This window comes from Sphaeramia orbicularis, chromosome 24, assembly GCF_902148855.1.
Source record: "Sphaeramia orbicularis chromosome 24, fSphaOr1.1, whole genome shotgun sequence".
Lineage (NCBI taxonomy): Eukaryota > Metazoa > Chordata > Actinopteri > Kurtiformes > Apogonidae > Sphaeramia > Sphaeramia orbicularis.
In genome coordinates this window covers 21,517,530-21,530,715 of record NC_043979.1, presented here as the reverse complement: position 1 = coordinate 21,530,715, position 13,186 = coordinate 21,517,530, and the positions used below count along the sequence as shown (strand labels likewise).

The 13,186-nt window shown below is 36.6% G+C and overlaps 2 protein-coding genes across 2 annotated transcripts in view; both read left to right on the top strand.

The window, feature by feature from the left end:
• Positions 1–3,821: 3,821 nt before the first annotated feature.
• LOC115415287 (C-C motif chemokine 3-like 1) lies at positions 3,822–5,377 on the top strand. The gene is made up of 3 exons (XM_030128806.1): positions 3,822–3,974; positions 4,796–4,907; positions 4,993–5,377. Exons 1-3 carry the CDS (start codon positions 3,887–3,889, stop codon positions 5,144–5,146), a joined length of 354 nt encoding a protein of 117 aa, XP_029984666.1. The 5' UTR covers positions 3,822–3,886; the 3' UTR covers positions 5,147–5,377.
• A 5,095-nt stretch (positions 5,378–10,472) lies between these two features.
• stum (stum, mechanosensory transduction mediator homolog) overlaps positions 10,473–13,186 on the top strand; it is a 32,223-nt gene continuing 29,509 nt past the window's right edge. Inside the window, exon 1 of the mRNA XM_030128153.1 lies at positions 10,473–11,373. Within this exon, the coding sequence (XP_029984013.1) occupies positions 11,163–11,373 (211 nt within the window). The 5' untranslated portion in view covers positions 10,473–11,162. The remainder of the gene's footprint in view (positions 11,374–13,186) is intronic.

Genomic DNA, 13,186 nt, shown 5'->3' with positions numbered 1-13,186 from the left:
TTGCAAATGCGCATAAACTCATGTTGATATTAATTTTTTGTAAACTGGCCGTCTTTAAGGTAGGACAAAATGTAAAAAAAAAAAAAAAAAATACCACACCTATCTGTTCAGACCTTCATGTGGTTCTGCATCAGTGTCTTCAGATTCTCCAACCAGTCCTTGAACGTCTCCTGCTTCTAACATCCTCACTCTCTCTCAGCTAATTTTGTTGACTTCTTTGTATGTTTTTTTTGTTTTTGTTTAGCACAATCAATAGACTGAACAGAAGCAAAAAATAACCTACTCCCTGAAGTCCTGACGTATTTTAGAAGAGTTCAAATACAGGTTAAAGTGTTGCTGTTTTGTGCTATTATCGGCTCAGATCCATGGTCAGTCATTCAGAACAGAAAAAATAGAAACTTTATTGTCATTATCCTTAAAATACATTAAGACTACAGAGCAAATCCCTCCAGTGCAAAACAATCACACAGTAAGACAATATAAAATATAAATATGTAAAAATAACATCATTATAAATGGGTGTCCCTCTAAATCTTAGGTAATTTTCCCCATATTAAATGACTGAATAAATAATGAATTATGGCTATATCACTAAGAAAAATGCTGGAGCAGATTTAGTATATGAAGCAAAACTGCACATATAATGCAACATAAAACAAATATTTCCATTAAAATAGGTCCAAGATTAGGATAGTTTTACTGTATTTAACCTATAAAGACCCAGTGCTGCTTTTGTGATAGTTCTCAAATGAATTTTTCTCTACTTCTACCTTTCTTAACTGATTTATCACCATTGTTTTATTTAATATTGTCCTCTGAATTTTGCATTTTTGGTGTAAATCATGTATTTTCCTATATTTAATTGACAGATCATGTAGATGTGATAAGTAAATTTAAAGTTAATTATTTCAAAACAGAAATTCAAGTGGTGCCAGGCACAACAGACCCTGCCCCTCGCATGTATTACACCTTATTTTGGCATGGATCCAACTGATGTCATCATGTCTATATGTATGCTTATATCAATTGCCTCTATATATGTACCAAGTTTGAATTAAATTGAAACAAAATTGATATATTTATAGACGTTTGAAATTTTGCCCATTATCAGTAAATGTGAATAAAAGGATTTTAAAAATTCACAAGGAATTGAAGAAACTTTGACCTACTTTCCCCACATGTATTCTGGGTCACTGGTAATCTATAAACCTAATTTGGTATGAATTCAACCAGTAGCTGTGCTGCTACAGACATGTGAAATTTCATCCATTATAAGTAAATGGAGAAAAAAAAGATATAAAAAATTAATTTAAAAAAATGAAACTTTGACCTACTTTTCCCAAAATATAATGATGTCTATTCTGGGTCACTGCTAATCTATAAACCCAGTTTGGCATGAATTCAACCCACAGTTTTGCTGCTACAGGCATTTGAAATTTTGCCCATTATAAGTAAATGAAAATGTTATGTTTATTTATTTATTTATTTTTATTCCTAAAAACTTGAACTTTGACCTACTGTTCTTAAAATGTAATCAGATCTATTCTGGGTCACTGCCAATTTATAAACCCAATTTGGTATGAATTCAACCAATACTTTTGCTGATAGAGTGTTAAACAAAGAAACAAACAAACCAAATCAAAAATAATACCCCTTGCCTCCCCTTCATAATTATAATGATAATCCACTAATAATCCACTATCATCGCATCACATACCTGTTTTTAATCACCGCACAGTATTTAACTTCATTTTCCCATACACTCTTTGTCGGTCTGTTTCACATAACTTCACCAGCATGTTTCCTCTGGGCCTCCCCTCGCCTTATTCCTATTCAACCAGGTACTAGCCAGCAACACCCAATGGTTATTCGACTCTTTTTTTATATTTTGTGTGTCTCTACATGGTTCCTCTGTTATTGTCAACAACCTCTTTTACTGTTGCTTTGTTGTTGGACTTTGTGTGTCTTGCCACGCTGTGTGTTTGTGTATTTTGCCCTGGAGCTCAAAAAAGAGCCTTTTATCTGTTACACCATCAGGTCTGATTGTGGGTCCGTATCAGTGTGACAATTGTGGCTTCAGTGTCACATGATCATGGTTAAATTGTTTTTGATAACATGATATATTTATTCATTCAGATATTTGTACAGAGCTGCCACATCTGAAAACTAACTTATAACCCTTCTTATGTTTTTTTTTTTTTTTTTAAATTATTTCAATCTTTATGAAAAATGAAGGATGCAGACTCTGCTCAGTTCTATTCTTGCATAAATACAGAGACAAAAACCTCGATATATTAAATGATGCTGGAAAATCACACCTTAAACAGCAAATGTGTTCAGAGTTTCCATTTCAGACTTTCCAACCCAACCTTTAAATTACTTAATGTAACATAGGTACGTTTCCAGTCTTACCACACCAACTTCCTGAACCACGGAGAGATTTTTTTTTCCAAATCATTTTTCCTTCAAAAGTTTTACCTGGTTTGTTGAAAGAAAAAATCATTGCAGTATCAAAGTCAATCAACTACAGTATTCAGTTATATCGAATCAGTAAAATAAAGATTTGTGGAGCCAATATGAAGCATATATGACATACGTGTCATTTAATTTTGCGGCAGAACTTTTGACACTTGTGTTTTTTTCACTCCTCTGTGGGTTTTGGGTTGTATTTCCTCTGCCTTTTTAAAAAAACCCACAAGGTTTCAGTTTGAGTTTGCAGCGGATGATTTCTGGTGTTGTCAGCATTTATCAGATTAACTTATACTGTCAATGAAGTGGTTATTTTGTTCAGAATAATACAGTATATTTATTGTCTGTTAATATATATGTATATGTATGTGTGTGTGTGTGTGTGTGTGTGTGTATGTACGTATGTATGTATGAATGTATGTGTGTATGCATATACGTGTGTGTGTGTGTGTGTGTGTATGTATATATGTATGTATGTATGTATTGTATCCCCACATTAATGTATTATTTTCTTTTCTTATCAGGAAATGTTTCTATCACTTCATATGTTTTTACCTATAAAATAATTGCAATAATTAAAATTAGAAGTTGAGATAGTTGTTTCACTGCGTTGCTATTCCATACATGAATACATGAACCCAAGATGAATGCATGATTTTTATTTACACTGTTGCCCATAAATTTGGAATACTTCTGTTTTCATACACATGCCTCTTGTTATTCCTATTTATACACATCAGTATTCACCTTTGACCTGTAGCAATAATTAGGTTACATACTGAGTCCCAGTTACACTTTATCCATCAAGAATAAATGACATATTCTCAATCATTTCATGAGAAGTTGAGCCAAAAAGACATTAAAATGTATTGTGCTGTACATTTAAGGCTTTGACTTGCGTCCTCTTGAAATAAAGCATTTCCTGCAAAGATGTTGAGGCATTACTTAACAACTCTAAGTGATATATTTTAACTTTTTTTTTTTACCCCAGCGACAGGGACAGGAGTTAAAAAACCACAGTGCATCTGCATTCTGCACAAACTTGCACACATGAACACAAGTTGATTTAACATCAGTGCAGGTACGATGGTTTCTATCTCTTCTCACCCACTTACCCCCCCTTTCGCTTTTCCCCTCCTCTGTTTTTGCTCAGAAGTACTGACCACATGACCGCAGGCTGCAATTTGTTTGCATACTGGGTAGTTTCAGGGTATGGTCTTTACTTTGTCATGGAACCTGTTCTGCTAATGTCTGCTTTCACACACACACACACACACACCTACACCTACACCTACACACACACACACACACACACACACACACACACACACACACACACATTTAACAAGCAGAATAATAAAGGGAGTGGAGGGAGAAGAGAGAAGAGAGACGACGACAGACAGACACACAGATCAACATGATGATGATGATGATGATGAAGAAGTCCGTTTTTCTGGTCATCTGCACCTTGCTCTTCTCATCCCTGGCTGTCTTTGCATCTCAAAGTAAGAACTTAACTCGTCTTTTTCAGCAAGTCTGCCGTTGTTGCGTCTGTAATTAGGTCTTAATTTCCATTTTGTGGACATATATAATCTAATCTGGTGGTTCCCTTTGATATTTTTCCTGTACTTGGTTGGTAATGTTGATGAAGTGTACTGTTGCTTAATATATAACAGGATTTGAGTAAAACAGTTAGGCCAAACAACAATTTTTGCACACTTATTTATGTATATTTTCTTAATTATCATATTCATAATATATTGTCTAGTATGTATTGATGCTCTAATTGTGTTTAATAGAGTGCAATATGTATATTTGGTATATATATATATATATATATATATATATATATATATATATATATATATATATATATATATATATATATATATATTCAGAGCTATATATGTTTGTATATTTATAGCTTTATATATATGTATACATATAATTTTTTTCTTGTATTGATAATTTCTTTCCTATTATTTTAGTATACGTGAATGGAGCAGCTGTAACACACAAAAATTTATCCCTATGATTAATAAAGTATTCTGATTCTGATAAAGAGGCTTGTAAATCGTGTGAGAAAAATCCAATTAATAAGTTTATTTGAAAAATTAACAATTCAAATATTTGCCTTAAATTTTGCAATGAATTTTCAGCACTCTGCTTTATTTATATCTGTTTCTAATATATGTGTCCTAAAGATAAAAATGCTGCATCTAAGAGACCATTAAATAAACTCAAATTCAGTAACAGCCATAAAAAGTGCTTTAGTCTTATGTTAAATACATTTCTGAAAACATCTGTGTGTGTCTATTTTTTCCAGGTATCTTTGGTCCAGAGGAGTGCTGTTTTAACCATGTCCAAAAAAGGCTGCCGAAGAATAACGTCCAGGACTACAGGTGGACTGACAGAAAGTGTGCAAAGGAGTCTGTGATGTGAGTGTACAGTTACTAACAGACTTTCAATGACTAGTTTAGATTCTTTAGCAACAATCTGACTGAAGCTCTCTTTGTGTTTTAGTTTGGTGATGCGTAAGGGGGAACTCTGCGCCGACCCGACTGAGGAGTGGGTCATGAGAATCATAAGAGACCAAGACAGGAAAAAAGAAAGGTTACGCGCAACTGCAACAGCAACCGCTGGGCCTCCTCGAGTTTCCCCACAATACTCTGAATGATCTGATGTGTGTTAACTACACTTCAGGTCTCTCTGAAGTGGCAGTGCATCGTCCTGTATCTTTAAAGCTATTTTTTTTTCTGCAAAGATTAATTTCCTGTAACCCCAAAATGCTAAATAACTGGAGATTACTCGTATTTGGTTTATTTTCTGTCTCTTATCTGCATATAAGCTGTGCCATTTAAATTCAACAGATAATATTGTTTTTAATAAAGGACTGCAAGTAATTATATCCTGATTACTTTGATTTGTTTATTCAGTTTTACCTTGTTTTTTAATATCGGCAAAAGTATCAGTGAAATCAGGGCTGGTGTGATTTCTTAGAGATAAAGCCACAGGAAATAACAGAAACCGTGAAATGACAAAACTCCCCAAATATTATCTAATTAGTCATAGACAAGACTAAAGTGCCTTTGCTGTTATTTTTGTTTGCTACCATTTTATATATTTATTTTATGCTTTTGAGCTAATTTTACACTGTGTTCATATGCAACTCATCGCCTCATCGATCATTTTCAGAATCAGAATCAGCTTTATTGGCCAAGTATGTGAACACATACAAGAATTTTGGCTTTTTTTTTTCTTAGCTCATGACGTACAATTTCAACATAACCCAAAGACACTTAAACATAGACCTAATATAAACAAACATTCGAGACAAAGAGTTGACAATAGTTAAGATAAAAATGAATAACTGGGTAGATGTGTGCAGTGAACCAGTCTATTAAAATATATATTTATGTATACATATTTACAGTGAGGATTTATATTGTAATATGTACAGCAGTGGTTCCCAACCTGTTATGGCCTGTGACCCCATTTTAACATCACAAATTCCTGGTGACCCCAGTCATTCAAAAACAGAAACTTTTTTTTTTTTTTTTTACTAAAATTAAGTTGTTTTTGATCATGTAATAGTTTGCTTTACTAGGTTGCAAATAAATGTTAATTTTAGACTACATTCAGTCTATATAATGTATATTATTATGGACGGAGGCAGAAAAGCCAGGTGTAGATTACTGCACAAAGTGAGAATTTTATTTTCCTTGGTCAGGATATGTACAGTCAGTCCAGCTTGGATTTACAAGGCTGATAATTAATACTGTAAAAACAATAACTCAAACTATGAATTATGACAGAGCTGCAGCATCTGAAACTGACCACAATGAACATTTAAAAGACAAACAGTACCAGTGCTTCAGTTTGAGCTTCACAGTTTGTCATGTCTTTTATGTATTGGGATTGTCTCCGTCAACTCACCATATTTTTTATTTGTAAGTTTTTATTTTTATCAATTACTAGAAATTTCGGACAACCCCATTTGAATTCCAGGTGACCCCACATGGGGTCCCGACCCCAAGTTTGATAAACACTGACGTACAGAGTGCAGATTAGAGTTTTATACAGTGAGTAGATATGTACAGGTCTATTGAAAATATATGTTTATGTGTATATTATTTACAGTGGATCTATATCGTCAGTATATACAGAGTGCAAATATAAGTTTGTGGGTGAATTGGAGTCGGGGGGCGGGGGGGGTATTGACAATGGGTGGCTCATGAAGTGTTCATCAGGGTGACGGCATGGGGGAAAAAACTGTTCTTATGTGTGGCTGTTTTGGCGTACAGTGTTCTGTATCACCTGCCGGATAGAAGAAGTTCAAACAGACGGTGATGGGTCTGCAGAAACGTTTCCTGCCCGTTCCAGGATGTTTTGTATTTGTTTTTATAGACTACAGCATTACTGAAATAAAACTCATTAAACTGATATTCATAAATTAACTTTATGGAAGTATTTTTTTTATTAATATTACTTGTTTCTGTGAATTCTGTGAGAAGCTCCCCCCTCTTGGTCTATTGCACTTCTCTTCCAGCAGATGTCGCTCTTCTCTTCTCTTACACTCCCTGGAATCCATCACTTTATTTCCCCACACAGGTTTTTATAACTGTAGGAAAAATGAGGAATTACTTAACCTCAGTTTTAACAACAGAAGCACACTCAGGTGACACATGAATGATCTCAACGCTGTTATCTTTAGTTATGTAACCTGAGTGTGCAGATTTCAACAACAGTCTTTACTAAAATGATGAGATAGTTTGTGAAAATATATGAGCACCTCTATGTGGTGCATTCAAGTGCGTCTCTATTTGCCAGATTTCCTTGTTATTTCAAGACAAACTGACCTGAAAAACTCCCATAGTGACGTCAATGCAGTGACATCATTCACAGCTCCATCTTTAAATAGTTTCAGACCCACATTACTATATTTATGTCCCGCCTCCCTGCTATTTCATTGATGTGTTTACATACGGATTCTTACGTGCTATATTATTCAATAAACCTCATGGTAGGAGCTTTATGCACACACCGAGGGTGACCCATTAGAAGAGATGGTCTGATTAGATTTTGGAGGGCCTTGCTGAATAAATCTGCATATTAATGAGAAGAAATCAGGCTTAAGATTTGGCAGCTCAGTGGTCTCATGGTAATGACTGGAATTATATTTCTAAAGAAAAATGATTAAAATAGGTATTTGACATATTACATAACAGAATAGTGCATGAAAACACATTTGGATATCTGCATTTATCAGTTGTTTACTTTGTTTGTGTGGTGTAAATGTTCATGCACGTGTCTAAATCAAGCGTCTTAGACATGTCCTATAAAATTGGCATACATGCCTGTCTGTCAGCATGACCTACCTGTAGCCACCGAGAAATTAGGACACAGACAGGCAGGCGGGCGGGCGGTCTGGGGTATTGCAGCCACGGGCCTTGAGTATTTCACCTGCCTTCACTCTGAATTCATCAGAGCTTGCTATAGTTAGAAAAGGACTGTTAATTCCCGTGCAGTCATGTGTTAATAATGTTTGCATGTGTCTAACGCAAGAATACAAAATGTGGTGATACATAAAACAGATGCAATGATCACTCAAGAGATGAAATAACAAGTCAGTGACCTTGGGTTTCAGTGTTGCCGGGCAAAAAAAATATCTTAATACAGCTTTCCCTTATCAACAAAAGACTGATTGCACATAAAAAAGCTGAAACAAACAAAAAAAAAAAACATCAGCGTGATACACTTGTATGGGGGAATTCATGTGGCGTTATGGGAGATTGAGAGAAATAAAGACAAGGAACAAAGAAACATAAAAGCCGGCGAGAGTCAGCCGAGCGTCTGCAGATGAAAGGCAAGAGAAAGGGAGTGTGAAAGCTTCAGTCGCTGTGGAGATGATCCAGTCCAGGGTTGAGGGACACAATAGGATGCCATCAGGAGCACACACACACACTAAAGAAACACACACATGTAGAGTATAAATAACCTGTGTGTGATGTCGGCTTTTCCTGACAGATGGGATCAACATAAATTAAACCCTCTGAGAATGAAACACAGAGAGGGGGCATGTGCGAGTGAGGCAGGATGGATGAGAATCAAAGAAGAGAGGTTAAAGTAACTAAATGGGCATGAATACAGATTTTGTGGCAACAAAGGCCGACACTAACTCTTGTCAGCTACAGATGCACACAAACACGATCACACACAACAAACAAACTGGAATAATGTTGGCTTGTGGGCTTAAGTGAACCAAAGCAACAGTTACCCTTCATACTGCACCCATGCACAGCTAAAGGTTTATTATGGTTCTTGTCTTATTGCAGGGTGCAGACGGGGAAATTAAGCTGAGAATCACCAGGCTAATGAGAATTTTTTATCACTTTTCCAGCAGAGGTAAATGTCCCAGTCCTTTAATGAAACTATTCTTCCACAGCAAAATCCAAAATGTCCCTTTAAGACGGCTGCTGTATAACTTTTCCTGTCACGTTGTCATGGTAATAAGCATCAGCACATTACATCGCATGCCTTCGGCTGAACAATCCGATGATGATTGAGTTCAGTGGTCCAGATTTCCCAGAGTCCTGCATCGTCAGACGCTTTAGGTAGCCATGTTGTTGTGAGTTTTAGAAGAGATTAGACGGAAATTAAAATTGGGATTTGAGAAGAAATTAAAAGAGAGAGAGAGAGAGAGAGAGAGAGAGAGAGGGAGACATGAGGAAGAGAGTGGGCGGGGTGTGGAGGGGTGGGGGGGGAGTGGGGGACCAAAAACCTGGAGATCAATATCTTCCATATAATTACCTACAGCTTCATGGGTTGCTAGGCGACCAAATAGAGATGAGAAAGAAAAAGAAGATGAGACAGAGACACACTCGCAGACAATTTTCAGGGTTGCACTGATTTTCATTGTGCTTTTCCCACTTGTGTTTAAAAAGAAGTCATGCTGAGAGTGTGTGTGTGTGTGTGTGTGTGTGTGTGTGTGTGTGTGTGTGTGTGTGTGTGTGGAGGGAGTGAGGAAGGGGAGGAGGTGAAAATTGAGACAGAGAGAGAAATGGAGGAAATAAAAAATTGTAAAAAGTTAAGAGAGGGTTGGAGGTGGAGGGCAATGAGACAGAAATGTGTGATCTTTAGGGGTCTGGGCTGCATGAATAATTACTGAGATATTGACACAGACTGTCTCTTCATCTTGTCGCCTCCCGTCGTCCTCTAGTTCAGTCATCTTCACTCCTTAGTGACCTTCATGCATTTGAGGTTATTTTTTTCATTTTTCATCCTTCGCTCATGCAGATTTTATTCTCATTCTTCTGCTTTTCTTTCATTCATATTTGTTTTCTAGCCTCTGTAAATCTGATTAATCAAAATCAACATTCACAAATATTACATAATCATCACTATCCGCTCTAATAACATCTTCACTCCTTGGTGACCTTCATGCATTTCAGTTTTTTTCATTTTTTGTCCCTCGCTCGTGCAGATTTTATTCTCACTCTTCTGCTTTTCTTTCATTCTTATTTGTTTTCTAGCCTCTGTAAATCTAATTAATCAAAAACAACATTCACAAATATTACATAATCATCACTATCCGCTCTAATAACCTGTTATTACGCACCGGGGAGGATCTCAAATGATTTTCTTCTCTGAGCTATTATCTGTTCTGCTCAGAAGTGTTTACCCACTCAAGTCATTTATGAATGAATATATGACTGAAAACTAACAGTGATGTTATCATTGAGGATACAGATTAATCCCAGGTGGTGCTTCATGGTTCCTATTAAAACTCATTTAAACGTGACATGAGCAGACTCAGGCATCCGATGCATCCATTTGGGTTTGATTGACTCAGTAAAAGCTTGTTGATTGTGATCTCATTGAGCGGCGATGTTAGACCAGCGTACTGTTCCTTTAAATGGAAGGAGACGATGGGGAGTGGAGGGGAGTGAGAGACAGAGGAAAGAGGAGAGAGGAGAGAGAGAGTCGTAGTAGAAAAAGAGGGGGGTCGCTGTGTGCACTTTCTCTTCTCTGTCTCAGAGAGGTGTGTGGGCTGAGCGTGATTTGACGGAAAGAGGGGGGAAAAAAGAGACAGTGAGAGAGAGAGAGAGAGACAAAGAAAAGAAACAAGAGAAAGAAAGAGCTGCACATCCCTCCTGGAATTATTTGAAGATACTCACATACTTTTAAGGAGGAACTATCACTGAGTCCTTGAGAACCTGTTGTTGACTCAACATTTGGACATGGAAACAGACATCACTGACCTCTGATGACACAGTTTGAGGACTTTTGAGGAAAATAACTAAATCTTGCCTCTCTTCACACTTTCCTGGTGGAACTTAAACTGTGAGAGAAACAATCAGAGTAAGATAGCTACTCAGGATTATCTTTTGGAGAAGTCTGGAGGCTTTTGAAGTTGATATTAATCATTTTATTCCACTGTGTAGATGTAAATATTTCTCTGTTAAAATACTACTTTGTGTGCTAGTGCTCATTTTAGTGCTAACTTGTGGACTACATTTCCAGTCTAATTTTCTGAGGACACAGTCAGTCATTATCGATTAACACCGACAGAGTGACTATAAAGAAAAATCACTAAATTCCTCCTGTGTAAATCATCAGTAATCAATCCTAAAGCATCATTAATTTAGTCTTGAGTCAATACAAAAAGAAAGAAGACTGAGAGAGAGGAAGAGATGGCACAGAAAGAAGGAGGAACAGAGCAGGGCCGTGTTAAGACCGGGGACAACCTGGGGGCCAAAGCCATGGCTGGGGCCCCCACAGCAGGAGGCGGAGTGGTGGTGGAGGTCAGGGAGAAGAAGGGACCACTGCGGGCCGCCATACCTACAATGCCTTTCCCTCTGGCTGTCATCTGTCTGTTTCTTAACACCTTTATACCTGGACTTGGTGAGTTGAGGGGGGGTCTTCTTTTCTATCTTCGTTTCTGGATTTGATTTTGTTGTCTGTCTCCTTCGCCTCTCTGTACGTTTGTCTGTCTTTGCTGCAAAAGAAGAGCAGTGAGGTTTGAACCAAAAAAAAAAAAAAAAGTCAAACCAAATACAGTTGGTAAATAGATTTCACACAGAGCACATGTGAAAGTAAGCAAACATGCAGGGTCGAAAATAGCAACAGGAGCGACTGAGTGGTCTTGAAACTAGAGGACCTGTACTAAGAGGCAAGTGAGGAGGCACACTATAAATCAACACAAACAAGCGCAAAAGGCAAAAATGAATAAATAGCAGAAAGAAATGTCAAATAAAAGCAGGAAAATTTGTGAAGATGATTAAAATGAGTTTGCAACCTTTGAAGACTCCCTTTCACTTGTGTTGCACATCAAAAAATCCAACAATCACCCACATTTGACTCAGAAAAACACAACATCTGAATCCTTTCTTTTTCAGTCTCAGTCTGCCAGGTGCAAACATGCACTAAAAACAACAGCTCAAAGTGTAAATCCACACTGAGCCTGATGCTCAGTTCACTGGGTGTTATCACTCCAGGTGGAAACATCTAAGTTCAGAGACACTCACTGCCACTGGTGTCATTTTGGGCAAAAATATCAGCTCCGTGGGTAGATTCATCATCACAGCGGGTGGATACATTATCATAGTGGGGCGTGGGGGGTGGGGGGCTCAGTTTTGTGTCATTAACTGGAGCAGACACCTGGACAAAGTGACATTCAGCTGCAATTTTCCTCACTTTTTACTTCATTTTGTCATAACAGTGTTAGAAAATGTCAATTTATATGACATGGGCATTTGTGGGAGTAAATGTCAAGGCAAATTTTTACATTTCACTTGTATAATATATCAACTGAGCATCACTTTGCAGGTGTCACAGTAGATTTTATTCACCGACTATAGCAGGAGTTTCAAACTCATTATGGTTCAGGGGTCATATTTAGCCCAATATGATCTCAAGTGGGCCAGACCAGTAAAATAAAAACTTAATAACCTATAGATAATGACAAATCCAAGTTTTTCTTTTTTGTTTTAGTACAAAAAAACAAAAAACAAAAAACAATTAAATCATGAAAATATTTACATTTTACAAAAAAGATGTGAATAACCTGAAAAAACAGAAATTTCATATGAAAAATTATTGCAATTTTAACAATATTATGCCTTGACTTCTTATTTATACATGTACATTTACACACAGTGTTACATAAACATTTGGTAACAGGCAGAATATTGTTAAAATTTTGGAGTTTGGAACTAAAATTTGAACAATTTCTACAATATTACATCTCTTATCATTATCAACACAACTCCAGATCACAGTGGATCCATAAATGCACAAAACATTCAGCAACAGGCAGAATATTGTTCAAATTGCACATTTCGGGTTGTTCATCTTTGTTTTTATTTATGTATTTATTTGTGTTTTATTGTGAAAGAATACTTTTGTAAACGTAAATATTTTCACAGTGTAATGTTATTTTTTTCACTTAAATTTTTTCCAAATAATTTTTCACAAAGAAAATTTGTAGTTGTCATTATTTATAGGTTATTGTGTTGTTATTTTTACTTGAGATCGCATTGGTCTGTATGTGGAACCTGAACCAAAATGATTTGGACAACCTGGACTGTTCAGGTTAATTTTTGCACTTTCATCCCGCGGGCTGGAATGGAACCTTTGGCGGGCCAGATTTGGCCCCTGGACCGCATGTTTGACACCTGTGTACTATAGGTTTCTGATGATCATCGTATGGGGGGAC